Source organism: Ascidia mentula, chromosome 5 (genome assembly GCF_947561715.1).
Source record: "Ascidia mentula chromosome 5, kaAscMent1.1, whole genome shotgun sequence".
In the NCBI taxonomy this organism is placed as follows: Eukaryota; Metazoa; Chordata; class Ascidiacea; order Phlebobranchia; family Ascidiidae; genus Ascidia; species Ascidia mentula.
The window spans coordinates 16,737,126-16,752,168 of NC_138570.1; the positions used below are offsets into that span (position 1 = coordinate 16,737,126).

At 39.0% G+C, this 15,043-nt stretch overlaps 1 protein-coding gene across 1 annotated transcript; it reads right to left on the bottom strand.

The window, feature by feature from the left end:
- Window positions 1-53: 53 nt before the first annotated feature.
- Window positions 54-13,802, bottom strand: LOC145901915 (protein HIRA-like). The gene is made up of 24 exons (XM_082989731.1): window positions 13,640-13,802; window positions 12,972-13,151; window positions 12,620-12,709; window positions 12,451-12,549; window positions 12,082-12,218; window positions 11,906-12,025; window positions 11,405-11,574; window positions 10,468-10,650; window positions 9,960-10,065; window positions 9,739-9,903; window positions 9,202-9,281; window positions 9,066-9,144; window positions 8,821-8,917; window positions 8,684-8,757; window positions 7,163-7,269; window positions 6,172-6,421; window positions 5,624-5,719; window positions 5,207-5,367; window positions 3,378-3,542; window positions 2,658-2,840; window positions 1,985-2,104; window positions 1,454-1,600; window positions 594-723; window positions 54-228 (listed from the first exon to the last, which is right to left on the bottom strand). Exons 1-24 carry the CDS (start codon window positions 13,674-13,676, stop codon window positions 91-93), a joined length of 3,114 nt encoding a protein of 1,037 aa, XP_082845857.1. The 5' UTR covers window positions 13,677-13,802; the 3' UTR covers window positions 54-90.
- Between the last annotated feature and the right edge of the window lie 1,241 nt (window positions 13,803-15,043).

A 15,043-nucleotide genomic window follows, 5' to 3' on the forward strand; every position in this document is an offset into this window, starting at 1 on the left:
TGTACAATCAACGCAGCCAAAAGCATAGTTTTATTGCATTTATTATTTAGCAGCTGAAAGTGACAATATTTCGATCCACGCAAAATCCAGTCAGTTAAGCCCAGGAAGTGTGGGCATAGTTTCACTGTCGAGTTGATCTTGGTACTCGGTGTAGAGACGTTGGAAGGCGAGGTTCGATGCCACGATCGGTAAAACCTCCTCTTGCAACAGCGTCCTCTTCTGGATGCCCTGATAGAGTTTCGTGGTTAAAAAGGCACGGGTGTATGCAATCGTGACAATTATTTGATTTAAGAAGCAGCACTGTCAAAGGTGACCCAAGTGAAAGTACCTTGAAGACGTCAATACGTGTACAATTGTACGTAGGTGCTGCTCGTTATTTAAATTATCGTATTGAAGTAAATTTTGAAATTTGCAAATGCAAGACGTCGTTGCAGTATGCTTTGCTGATTATATTTCTAAGGACAGGAAAAAAACTTAACAAAATCCCAGTTGCAAAGAGTCGTTTCAAAACCACTGTGAAATTGTCCAACAGAAAGTTACTCAGTAAAGTCAGAGTTTTACTCTTGTTACGGAATATCTAACTTAAGATTTACCAACACGTGAGCTTTCCAACTTCCGTTATCTCTGTTCCTTCTTTTCGCCCAAGGTCTTTGTGCTGGAGGGCCGATGAGGTCATCACATACTTCACGGAGCCGAAGTTCCAGATTTTCTTGAACCAAATACCTGAAAATTGTTCAAGAAGTAAAGATCAGCTAGAGGCAACTGTTATAGTGGGACTTAATCACAGAAACTTTTTCATTTCAACCTCGTTGTAAGGAAGAAAATGTATTTTGTGAGAAGTATACCGGCAGCATTCCAGCTTTGGCTTTCCTTTTCCCAAATGTACCGGTTTATTTATGAGGTTTTGGTGTGTGGAGTTTAAATCTATGAAATCTATGAATCAACAAAACCGAAACACTTCTTTATCTGTAGTTAATTCGCATTCAGGTGGATTGCTGTATGCATTGCTTAACTGTTGGTGGATTCGTATGGTGGCGAAAGATCAGTTTAATCTACGCCAATCTAATTTTGTAATTTGTAGGGAAAATTTGTGTCACAATATTAATCTCTTACTGGTTGTCTGTGCTATGTGTTATTGCTGCATTTGCCATATATGAGCAAACTAAGTTTGTAGGGGGGAATTAGATTTGAATATCGACTAGAAGGGTGCACAGGCCAAAAAAGGTTGGGAACAACTTAACATAATTCCCAGAGGGCAGTACTTTTTTAAATCGCCATGATTTCAATAATCTCAAATCAATAAATAACTACTGATGCTGGGCATGTTTTATTGCTACAATACTGCTAATACAATTAAATTGCCAGAAGAGCCGTATTGTAGCAATCTCAAATCAAGATCGTAAAATGCGGTGTTGTCCCTTAATATGCGCTGACCGCTGTATGTAATCCGCACCTGACGTATGCCAGCATCCACTTTCTGTACTCAGTAACCGATTCGATGAGGACACAAGCCGCTACTTTACTCTCCAACATTGCGAGGGTTGCATTCCTCTGTGACGTCGCACTGGTGTGAGATGACCGACTTGCATGAGCTCCAATCCTACAGCAGGTAGAAACGTTTGTATGAGACAAATTGAAGTAGATTGAAAGTTTACAAAAATTTTTTTCGATACAATATTGTATTTAGTCCGGTGGCGCAACAGGGCCCATGAATATCAAAAAAGGGCCGTGAGTAGCATTTTTTACTTTGAAATTGAGGAATTTTTACCACAAAGGCTTGTCGACCCCGATAATGTAGCACCCAAAAAAAAGTAAGGGCCTGTCGTATTCATAAATGGTTAAAACAATTGACCAAAAACCGTCATATAAAAAATATTTTCAAGAAAATAATATCCTGGTTGAGTGACGATGTACGACCACAAACATGTTCACCAGAGTAAAGACAAAGGGTTAATTTAAATACAAATAAAAATTTTAAGTTTACCCGTTAAAAGACTTTTTCGCCAGCAATAACGCCCCCTCTTCAGTAGTTTGATCCCCAGCATCGGGTGCAACATTATCTGCGAATTGTTCCACAGCGTCGCTGCCGGAATGGAGAAGTATCCTAAAAATATATCGTGGTGATGAAATAATAAATTTAGTAGTTGAATTTTATCGAAAGGCGACTGTGAAAACTTATGAGTATTCCTAAGATATTGTAGCTGAATCAAAGCCACCTTTTCCCGACAAGTCGGGAGTAAGATCTGAAAACTCACGCCCCTGTGATTAGATATAAAACGAACTTAATACTGTGTGGATTGCTCAGGCAAATAACTGGCAATGCTATATGTTGATATTCTTTACCCATAAGATAAGCAAAGTGGATCCAATGATATGAATTGTGTAAGCTGCAGACAGATGGCCACTGTTTCGACCTAAAAGGTCTTATCAGTGCAGCTGGTGTGACTTTCAGACGACTTTGCTGACCAAACGGCCAAGCAAAGACTACCACTTTGTGGTGACTATACAATCACCGTCATCGGTTGGTCACCAATTGGGCCATTTGTCTGCAGCTTACACAATTCTTTACCCACAGTTTGGCATTTTGCCAATGTGGCGTGAACCCTTTCACCTGTATATATTGCCCAAGCGAATCGTTTTACACCTGACAAACGTACCAGGAGCACAACTCTTGACTGAACGAGTAAGTCTTTCCGTTGATGAGCGTCACCACGGGCAAACCTCTTTGAGTGAGGAAACATCTCCGCAGAGGGGATACGTCCTTGTTTCCATGGCAACTTTCGTCGACGAGATGAGAGAAGGAATGTTCCATAACTGTCGCCTTGCATCTCTTTGTGTCCCTGTAATATAGTTTAAAGTTGGCTAACTTGGAACAAAACGTCTCGTTTAGGATAACTTCAATTTTGCGCGATTTCAATTACGATTCCATATTCTTAAGCTGAGTTTTATTTAAAGTCTGTCCTCGATTATCCAAAAAATAAATCGGTATTTTTTCAATTTGTGAATTGTGTGGAAAAGAAATCTGTCTGGAGCAAAATTCGTTTCAAGTTGACAAACCAGCCAACTTTAAACTATTACAGGGACACAAGTGAGTTCCGCGAAACTCAAGGGTTTTATAAAAACTTTCGCGTTATTTATTTGAGGTCAAAAACTCCTGAATATGTGCTTTAAGCCTTTGGGTGATAAGAAAGCCAGCCATATAGGCGCAAAACCATGTTTACTTGAAATTTCTGTGTTCCTATAGTCAACTTAAATAACCTTGCATGGACCCGTGGACAAAATAGTTTCGGAAAGCAAACACTACGCAATTTGTGGTCAAGTTTAACTTTGCATGGAGGAAAATCGGAAAATGTAACAGGAACATTAACTTCGCTCACCAAACAGATAATTTGCAAGTGCTGTCGACTGCCATCAAGTGGTGAGCTTTGCAGCTTAAATGTGAGATTGCTGTCCCGAAGTGGATTGGTGGAAGTAGACGACGTCCAGATGTTAGAGATAACACATGTATGGAATGATCGTAACACGCTAAGCCCACAATATGCCTGGAAACGAACAAAAAACGTTTGTTGAGTAACTGTAAGGAAAACGAGAAGCACTTTTGCCTTGATAAGACTTGGGTGACACTAGAGCCTATAACACTATTGGATACCAAGTATAGTTGTTTGACCATCGTGCGCTCCACAGTGGTTCGTCTCTGTTGTTTGGTACCCAACGGATCGACGATTAATCGGAAAAGTACCACAAAGTACAAATACCTGTGCCTGCTTGTTTAAAAGCTAGTCCAGAGCTGCTGTTACCAGGAAACAGCGTACAATACTGTTTGCAACTCAAGTTTGAGGTTGTTTAACTAAAAACATGAAAGGTCGTGGGTACGACCGCAACAAAAACCATAATTCAATCACGCCATCATCTTTATTGCTGGTACCCAGGTGATAGTTGACATTGTTAGATCAGTAAGAGCTGTATTGGAACTCTCGATATTGGAAGTAAATATTATAACTCATTGATCTTGCGTCCTGTCCCCAGACACAGAACCACCGAAACCATGATGAAATATATGTAAAGTTTTATACACAATATGAGTCACGACTACGACGAGACAAAATTGTACATTATTGACGCCACCACAAATTCTTTCAACAATACTGTAAGAGCAAAATGGAACTCAATAAATAGTTACCTGAAGCAAATATAGTACTCATACACAGGGCTTCGATTTTTTTCTGCGTGTCGAACATCTTGAGAAAAATTATCGTGTGTGTCGAATAGCAAAAATGTCGCATCTGGTAACTAACGCATGGGAACGACCAGGCTTATTTCGATTACAGAATTTTTGTACTTACATCACGTTGAAATAACGACAAAACAATTGAAAACCTTGCATGTTGCAGGCTGCTATGTCTCTTTTAAGGTCCGATTGAACGAAAAATGGCATTTGTTTGGTAACAATGCAATATGTTTGGTAATAATACCACGTGTTCGGTAATAATGCTCCATGTTTGGAAACAATGGTTAGTTTTAGGTATAACGCGCTTATTCGCTGAACGTTGAAGGAAGTGCTGACAGGTTTTTGCATGGATTTTGTCCAAAATTGTATTGCGGTTGCGTTTATTTAGCAATCTAAATAGGCAAATTTATCTTGGATGGGGATCCCAAACGATGATACCATTAAGTTTTCAACACTACGTAGCCGTTCACTTAAATGCTGTTGTTTAACAGTGACTCGAAATGGGCTACAAATTTCTCCCCAAATAATTGTTTGCGGTTTGAAATTAAACGACTTATGTTGGCACCAACGTCTTCGAACCACTTTTGCCACCAGCATCTACGGCAAAAAATTGACAACTATGTGGTAATAGGGGAATCGTTGGCGTCCAATCTTCGAAAAAAAGAAAACTAGTAAGATCGATGTAAATGTTGCAAGATTGGCGTGGACGATATGTTAGGCTCAATTAGGTTATCATGGTAATTCAATTTATGGACATTTGTAGCTAACAATAGCGTTTGTTTGTTCGTGGTACTGTATACCGGTAACTTAACATTTATTCTCGCCGAACAGTGACGTCGCGTGTCGAACACTTAGAATGGCGAAAAAGGCATAAATCGACACCCTGCTCATACAGTTGCGTCATGCTCCCCAGGCACGAAACCACCGAAACCATGACTAATTTTATGGAAATTTGTACACAAAAGAAACACGACTTACTGGCTGACGACGAGACAAACAGATGGAGAAGACACGACAGTTGACCACTGTTCGATTTTGTCGCATGTACATTCAACTTTGTGTAGTGTCGAAGGGACGGGTTTGTCGTCAGATGTTAAGTCGTTGTAAACTGTCACCACTAAGTGCGGAGGCGACGGACTCTAAAAAGGAACTGGTTTCGATTATATGTAAATACTTGACCCCCTCTTTTGGTTTCTGATCGTAATTTCAGTTTCGCTACATTATGACAAATACAAGTTTTGTGTTTTTGTAAATTTATACCCACGGTGTGATTACCTTCAGGTTGTTAATCACACTAAAATATTTCGATATTCTTTTAGTTTAATGTTAACCACGATCTTATTTTTTTTGCGCAATTTCGAACAAAAAACACTGAGCGTTTTGACCAAGTGTTACCTGGTAGAACAACTTCTTGGTCAACTTTTTATGAAGTAACAAATGTGGATCGAAGTGTCTGATCGAATGCGAAGTCTTGTGGGAAGGCGTTGATGCCTGCGAAGTAGAATTGAAACTTATAAAAAGTGATTAGAAAAAAAAGTTTCTATCAGAAATTCCTAAGAACCTTCAAACAGTCAGTTCTTTGAAGGTCAAATAATATATTTCACTACACTGTCTAGATTGATGAAACGCAAGTAACAAACTAATACGCTACTTTCAAAGAGGTCGATTCCCGTGCAATAACACGTATAGTGCTTTAAAGGCAACTACGCGGCGCCTGCCACCAGTTTGCGGTCGAGTACCACATTAAAATAGATGGCTGGGACTCGGGGTCGTGGATTAGAACAAAATTAAAAATTTAGGTATGAAAGAACCAAGAGTGTTGACCATGATAAACATAAAGAAGCACAAATACTGAACACAATCAACAACAAAAATCCTCAGGTTGTCCAACGAATGTATTCACTTTATCTACTAAATAAAAATAGAAAAAAACAAGCACCGACCTCTTTCCGAGGCGTATGTTGCTCATGTGCAGGTGGTTCGATATCCGTATGCGCTGTAGTTTTGGGATGGTCTTTTCTCATCTGTCTGTACTGACGTTTTCGCACAGGAGAAGTCGAACCGTTCATTTTCCGTTTCAGATGTAGTGGGGGTCTGCCGGGTCGCCTTGGTGACGGTTGGGGTGGAGTAGGGGGCTTAGGGGGCTGGGAGCTTGGGACCGGGGTCGAAAGGGCCGTCTGTTTGTTTGTCACCCTAATGCAATACAGTTTGGCATTGGAATGGTAAATTTATATTTTGAATAAAGAATAGTGACCTAGTTTTGTTTTTCACTAAAAAATTCTGTCAAATGACCGAAATGCCAGCAAAAATTTAGGACATTTTCAATTTATTTTGGTCATTTCGTCCGCTCGAAAACGATTCGCCGAGAATTATAAAAACGACGTCCGGGCAACACAAAGGGCATTTTCGCCTACCGATGAGACGCTCGAATAATCTACCAATCAATTTCCTTTTGGACATTGTGTCCGAAACGGCTTTTAATTTTTGGGACATTTCTTAAAAAATTGGGTCAGACAAATGACACAAACAAAAACAGATAATGACCATTCTGCCTTGATATAAAATGACTCTGTAAGGTCGGGATTATTAAACAACTTTCAATGTCCCCACAGCTGGGACATTTAGCTTTGCCCAAAGAGTGATATTGATATGTTGTAGACGCCGCATTACCCCCATGGGCACATGCAAACCATCCACAACTCTTTCAAAGTTGCGACATCACATGTTTTACACGGATTTCGGTATCGTGCGGATAAACTGGGTAAACAGTGTAAGTTGGATTATGGTTTTGCATACATGTAGATAGATAAGCAGGGGGCCAATAATATGACTTTTGTAAGCTGCATAGCTGCACTTAATGAGACATAATAGGTCAAAACAGTGGCCGTCTGTATACAGCTCATATGATGTTAATGTACACAGGTGTTTGCCTACTTTTCGACGTCAGATTCAGTTGTTTTCGTTACGATCCCTGCCTCATTCTCCTTCACAACATCGCATGACTTTTCGCACAGTCTGCTGTCCAGTACAGCTTTCTTCTTCTGAGGGTTGAAAAACATGCATTAAACTTACGACCTATTTCGACAACGTATACATGGGATAAACAAGAGCCCATTTTTTGGCGGACCAAAGTATATGTGCAAAAAATTTACAATTTGCCACAACGAGATTTGTTTTTGTTGGTCATACCATGAACTACAACTTTGTCCATCCCCTGGGGTATAACGTTAATAGTTTGGCTCTATAACAAAACACATTCACAAACACTGTGGAATTGACCCATCCGTACCACGTTGGCTGAAAAAACTTCGCGGACAACCAGTGATGGGGAAGCACAGGGGTTTTTATACAAGCTCGAAGATACAAATGCGAAATTGGAATCCGCTCTAATTTATTCAATAAAATGGGATAAATGGTGGTTGCCATTACCAGCATAAATCGTTTCTATAGTTGTTGACAATCACACGCTCGCGAGATCGCAAGTCATAAGGAATTAACGTTGCTATTCGCTATGAGCAGATAGTGTAGAGTCGACTGGTTTGGACTGGCGTCGTTTCGAGTAATCCGACTTAACCCTTGTGAGTCGTGCCCCCTTGTACAGCGTTAATACAAATATCTTGCGACAGTTGGCATGTGTGATGATTCAATGACAACATTCTCGTTGACAATTCGAAATGCCGCAAATTTGTTACATTCTATTTATGTACTGACGTCACCACTACGGGTGGTAAATTTCACTTTCAACCCCAGTTTGATTAGTTGTAAATATAAATGGGTTTGGCGACGAGTTCCACGTAACTAAACAAAGAGAACAGTCTATGTACATTTACAGCATAAAGGGGAACGTGATACTGATGTTCTGCTTGATAAAAGTTTATTGACCTATTGTCGCGTCGATCGTCTAACACCAGTGACTTTCCATTTTCCATGCCAGGAAACATTGACATTCATACGAGCTCCACAGCAATTTAGAAGCAAACGAGCAAATAACGATGATTGAACTGCAAACAGTGCACACTGTTTCGACCTATCCAGTTAACCAACTAGTCCGAACTTAGTCACCCGCTGTACTAATGAGACCTGATTGGTCGAAACAGTGTGCCCCACTGTCTGTAGATCCACCCTTTTTTTGTTTAATCAAACAGCCTTGTTTGTATCTGTGATTACGATACAAGCGAAATGCACACGTTGTTTTATGTGATAAGATAAACATTTGCGATTAAACTATATTAACTGGCGGTGCTTAATTATCATAACCTGGGTGCACTTAATCAAACCATCCAAATACTAATACTTTCATGGTGTAATTTTTGGTTGGTAATGTTAAAAGTTTGGAAAGTTTTAAAGTGGGCAAAACGAATTTTAGTATTTGCAGCTGTCAGAAGTAACACTCGTGTATGACTTTTTTATGATTTCGTAACAGTGAACAATTGAAATCCAAGTGCGTACATTCACCTGTTCAGCTTCAGCGTAGGTTTGTTTGTTCGGTGAAGGTTTGTCTGCTTGTTTTTCGTCCGCTTTGTTTGACTCTAAAACACGTCAAAAATATCGGATTCAATTACGTAATTTCCTCAGGTAAATAATCAACACACCGTCCTGCTTTAGTGTGGATTGCTTGGCTGGGGATCTGGTGTCTTCTTTGGAGGAAAGAGACTTGGACGGAGATTTGTCCGATATTTCTGGGGACTTCTATTAAAACAAATCAATTGTTGAAACCAGTAACGTCCAGGAGCTGCAGATAGCAGTGTACATTGTTTCACTATACAAGGTTTTGTTAGTGCCACCAAATGCCAAATGTCGCAACAAGTGGCACCAACATGTTTGTTTGTTTGTTTACCTTGAAAGAATTGATGAGAGACGAGGTGGACGGCGGTCTGCCAAAGGTACTGCTTGATCCGAATGGACAGGGTATTCCCCTGTACATAAATAACAGTATCGCAACTCGCGCTTATTTGGAAAGCGAACAAACTTACCCGAGGGCTTCTTGCGGCGCGACAAAGACGGGAATTATTCTCCTTTTCCCTGTGGCTGTTCTTGTCTCTATCTGTTTTGTCTACATGCAAATACAAGAATTTAAAAGACAACAGTTTTTGGCATTTGATAATCATGACAATTACTGTTCTAACAGTGCTCAGCACAGGCGCTACATTACAATCTATTACGACTACTAAATATGATGTGGTCAGAAGCAACACTTTCGCTTTAAGACCCTACAGTACAGAGGTTCCAAACTGTGCATTGCGAAGCACAATTGCGTCGTTTTAATGTCGTTGTGGTGTCGCAAGCTTACTTGGAGGCTTTGAAAGAATTTTGTTCCGCAAAAAAAACTGCATAACCTTTCAGATGTTGCAGTGACAAAAAACGAATTAACGTATTACGCAAGCGAATTAACGTATTACGCAAATCAACATTTATCGAGTGCGTCGTCATACGATTTTGTTAGAGATGACGTCACCGGCTTATGAAAGTTGGGTATCCCCGCCCGATTGTGAAAGTGTTTGGTAACTTACTGGGTAGTTACGGGGTATGGGTGGAGGTTTGTTGATTTGTTCGCCACCAAGAAGAGAGGCCTGGTCCTTTTTCTTTTGTTGCAGAGCCAGCAAGGCTGGATTTTCAATTATTAGGGGTTGTTGTACACAGGATGTCTTCCCATACGTGTCTTTGTGCAACTTGTTCTATCAAGTAAAGTAAAATTTGGTACTTTTCAATTCAGACTTGTTTCATTATTCACCTTTTCTTCTTGTGTAAGAGTTTGTCCGATTTCTGGTTTGTCGAAGGAAAAAAACGCCACAGTTCCATCCCAGGAACAACACAACATTTTATAACCATCAAATGACCTGCAGTAATATTCTAAAGTTACTTGTTTGCCAAGAAAGGCAATATACAGTCCCATAATTATGGAATCCGAATCCACACCAGGTTTATTCTTTCAAACATTCAGAACCGGTGTAATCCAATAATGTAGTTTGTCATGATCGTGATGTTTAATTAAACTGATTTTGGTTTGTAAACTATGTTTTGTAAAATATGCACAAATGCAGTTGTTTGCTAAGTAGGGTAATATACAGTGCAGTCCAATAGTTCTTATTTGTCCTTTTAGAATTATTTACTGATGTACTATATTCATATTATCTAATATGCATCTTCCACTTTGTTATGATCACAATATTTAAACTGACCTTGGAATTTCAGTTCATAACGTATTACCAAAAACCATCCACAGTTTAAAAAGTTTTTACCAAGAAATATCCATTACAGAATCCTCGAACAAGTCATGAACCACCACCAGAGGGCGTCTGAGTGAAGTGAGCCACACTGATATTGCTCTATCTCGACTGCCGACAGCGCAGCATGTGTATGGAAGTGAACTAGACTTTTTATTATCTTTCGTCGCAGGATTTGAAAAAACACAGCCATTGAATCTATGTAAATTTTAAGATCCTTAATGTGAGTTTCATGAAAGGCAAATTCCACAAATAGCCGAAATGAAGATTATAAAATGTCCTTACAATGATGCATGGAAATGTTGTTGTTGCTTTCATAGTATTATACATATGCTGATGTTAATATGGCAGCTAATACTAAATTAGTCTTTTTTTCCCAAAGGCCTTTAACCAGAATATTTAAGGACTGAAACATGATATGTAAACAAAATTATATGACATGTAAACAAAATTATATGATTATGAGGTTTGCAGCCCAGGCATTGCAGCCTAGCTGAATCGGCCACTTTTTTCTGACAAGTCCCCTACGTATATGTGAAGGTTGCCTGGCAAGTTGTGCGCTTGCGCACCAGTGTACCTTGGCCACAATATACCCCGTAAAGCCACTGAGCTCCTGTAGCTCAGTTGGTAGAACGTTGGGCCTGGTTAGCCCAGGGTCATGAGTTCAAACCTCACCGGGAGCTTGATTTTTCAAATCTTGCTCCGACTTGTCAGGAAAAAGTGGCTGATCCAGCTAGGCTGCTATGCCTGTGCTGCCAAGCCTGTGAACCTAATAATCGCGATACGATAGCTGTGATCACCAAGCAAGGACCCGCACAGTGGATCGATCCTGCCAATCATGCCATTGCATGAAATATTACTGCAAAATTATATGATATGCAAATAAATTAGGTTATTTTTAAATGTAAGAGGCCATTCATAAAACAAATTTGGATAAGAATTCTTTTGTCACCTTGTGCAAGTTATAGCTTTTCTGTGTCCGACAAAATCCATGTCAGTTGTCCATCCTTCACGCTGTATTATTTGTGCTGTAGGTCCTGAATTGTTCATGGCATGGGCGGATACAAGGTACCCTCCATCTGGGGACCAACTCAGTCTTAAGACATGAGTGGTGGCAGTGCTCTATGTACAAGAAATACAAATCAGCTTTTTGCATTGTATGTTCTATGTAAGGTATGACTATTGTTATGCAAAGTCACCAGAAAGTGGAACAATCTATTGTCAGTCACAAGCTGCACTGATGAGAGTTGATCGAGAAACATTGTACACTGTATGCAGGGCTCGGAACTTATACTGGCTCAATTATTTCATTACATTATTTTTTTTTGGAAAAATAGATTCGGTTTTGACCAATTCAGAACAATTATTCGACAAACACTAAATCTTTGTCAAAATGCTGATTCAGGGGAATAAATTTGTTAAACTTAAGCTTCTGTACATTACTAACAAATACCTCTTTAAATGGTTTTGTAACAGTTGTGTCCAATTTCCAATCAAGAGTTTTCCAGATTTTCACAGTTTTATCATCAGACTGGGATGCAATGTAAGTCCCGATGGGGTCCCAAGTTACCCCCTGTTACAATCGTTTATTAAATAAATTCTCACTACAAGTTTAAAACAATAACCAACCTTAACCAGACTGGAGTGGCCTTTAAGGACTGTTGTCACTTCCGGAAACTTCTCTGCATTCCAGATAATAACAGAGTTGTCAATGCTGCAAGATGCTAGCCATTGGTTCGTAGGGGACCATGCCAGATCAAGAACATCTGTAAATACAATATTTCAAACTATAACATTCATACGAGAGTTTTCCCTTGATACGATTCAAGCACATATTTCCAGTTTATTCATTCTAGTACTGCCAAAATAACAAATTCCTCTTAAAAAATTATTAAAAAAATACACAAAGCTAACCATGGTATAAACAGAGTATACACCATAAAAATATATCTGAAGAAATTTTTGCCATCAGGATATATTTTAGCAATAAAATCTTACCTCCTGTGTGTCCCTTTAAAGTATGAGTACAGCGCCACCTTTCACCATTTGCAGCCTGTAGGTTGGCTGGCCCTCCAAAAACTCCAACACCACCATAACCTGGAAAAAACATCCTCGTTGTATTTGCCAATCAAGATGTAGTTTTGATATTAGAACCCAAGCAACATACCAGCAAATTGCCAAATCATGATAAGCCTGTCATCACCACCAGATGCAAGATATCCTCCATTGCAAGACCATCGCACAGAATTAACACAAGCTACATAAATACATGTAATTGTTGAGCAATAACCACATTTTGAAGTTATACTATTGGCCACATTTATATAGATTACAAGCGCACTTTAAGTAACACAAGTTAATAGTCTACTGCTAACAGATAACAAAACTACAGTACATAAAATAATATACTATCACATAATATGACAGTTAATAGTCCTGCAACAAAATTTTGACATAAAAAATAGAGGCATAAGAAAATATTACTGTTGGAACACAATAAAAGAACCACCTTTTCTTACCTAAATGATTGTCCATAACACAAAGCACTTTGGTCACATCATTACAATCCTCATCTTTCGGGTTAGAAACAGGAGTCATGTTCCAGATGATGACCTTCCCACTACTCCCCCCGTCCCCAAGACCTCCAGTTGCAAAACGTGATCCATCGGGATGAATATCGATAGAAAATATGGGTTGGCCTAAGTAAGAAAAGGAACACTGGTGATCGCTTTTGCTGCATTACATTAGGTTGCAAAATATTTTGAATAAAATAATTTGATGCATTGTTTGAGTAACAAGACAAAATTTTACAAAACACTTCCTAAAAGTTCCTAAAGTGGATTTGGAAAGATATCGTTCAGATTTATCCTCTGTGCACACTTTTGACATTTCATTAGTAATCCTCTCAAAAATATTACTGAAACATCAATATATGAAATGCTTTCACTATTCTATGCAATTAACAGCTGTCTAAAAACTTTATGTGCAAATAACCTTTCCAAACCAGTTGGTCTACAAGTTAATTTTCCAATAGGCCTCATCATTCATGCAAAGGGGACAACGGAAAAATTAATGCATTTGTTTTTCATTTTACCTTAGCCAAAAAATATTGTCATGAGTATTTTGTCCCAGTCTTTTACATCTAGATGTGTTTGGTCAATAAAATCTATTTTGATTTTAGCCTTACCATCATGAGAAACCCAGTCCGGTTTGAAGAGTTTCATATTACGAAATGGTACAAGTGCTATGATAAGATTAATAGCCACTTGTCAGTTAAATTCAGTAGGACATTACATTCCTACGAAATTTTCCCCAAACAAAACGCAATTTTGGGAAACTTCTCAATTATCGACCAAGTTACCAGTATGTTAATTAGGTAATTTCCCACGAAAGCAAACATGCGCGTCATTAATCCAAACCTGTGGAGGTTTTCGCCTTATTAAAAAAACTTTATTTTTTACAAAATATTAGATATCTGATTATATCATATTCCTTTTCTTAAAATGTACATGCATGCTTTGCGCCCCCGAAATTGTTACATTATAAACTGAAATGCTAGAGTATCCTCGCAATAATTAAACAAACAAGGAGAAGGCCTGGAATTCAGACCTTCATGTTCGGTAAATTGTATTGCCAGTACTTATTCGCACGTAATATATTTGAGACTGGTATTAGGCATACGACCAAATTTTGCATTCGTCCACATGCGGCCAAACCGTTTGCTTTAGGTAAGGTCAAAAGCCTGAGAGTTGCACAGTTTCTCCTGTTTTGCTTGTTTGGTGGTTAATGGAACAAAGGGTTGCGCCATGATTGCTGTTTTTAATTCATCGCAGTTGAGCGTTAAGTTGTGATGGAGAATCTCACGTCTGAAGAGAAGGCCCAGGAAAATCATGATGACTTTCCGTTTTTGCACAAGAAAGGCACCAATACAATTAAACATTATGAGAGAGACACCTGATACATTTCTCTCTGTGAAACTGTCTACGTGCGTTTGTTTGGTTTGTTTCTTTCGCCTTCCGCTCTCCTTTAATCGTGGCTTGCGAAACTAAAACCCACTTGTTTGCCGACAGAGGCTATTCTTGCTACCCGGACTTGAGCTTTGCTTGTCCGCGGATGGGGAACTGGTAACACAGCAAGTTACGCAACACATTTAACAGTCGACCAATAGGAGCTTTTCTCACGTGACTAAAGTGTTTAAAAGAATCATTTCTGGAGGATTTGGGAATACAAAGGGTGAAGGGCCAGGACATTAAAAATGCATAGGGTGACGGTCTAAAGCGTACGATAATGCAAAATTGATTGTTCAAATTAGAACGAAAATATAACAATGTTTGTTTTTGCAATTTAGTTTCGAAATTTTCGCTGAGGAATTTTCAATATTAGCGTCACTCATCGCAATTCGATATGAAGGTTGTTGCGGCGTATTATGGAATTGTCTTATTAATTTTGGTACTAACTGTATCAGGTACGTATAGGGTTCTTATTTATATTTCAATACCGTTCGGTTTCCCTGATAAATCGAAATGATACAAGGAAGAAAACGACAGTATTATATAGTAAACGTAATTCATCAGTATTACAGAAACTCGAA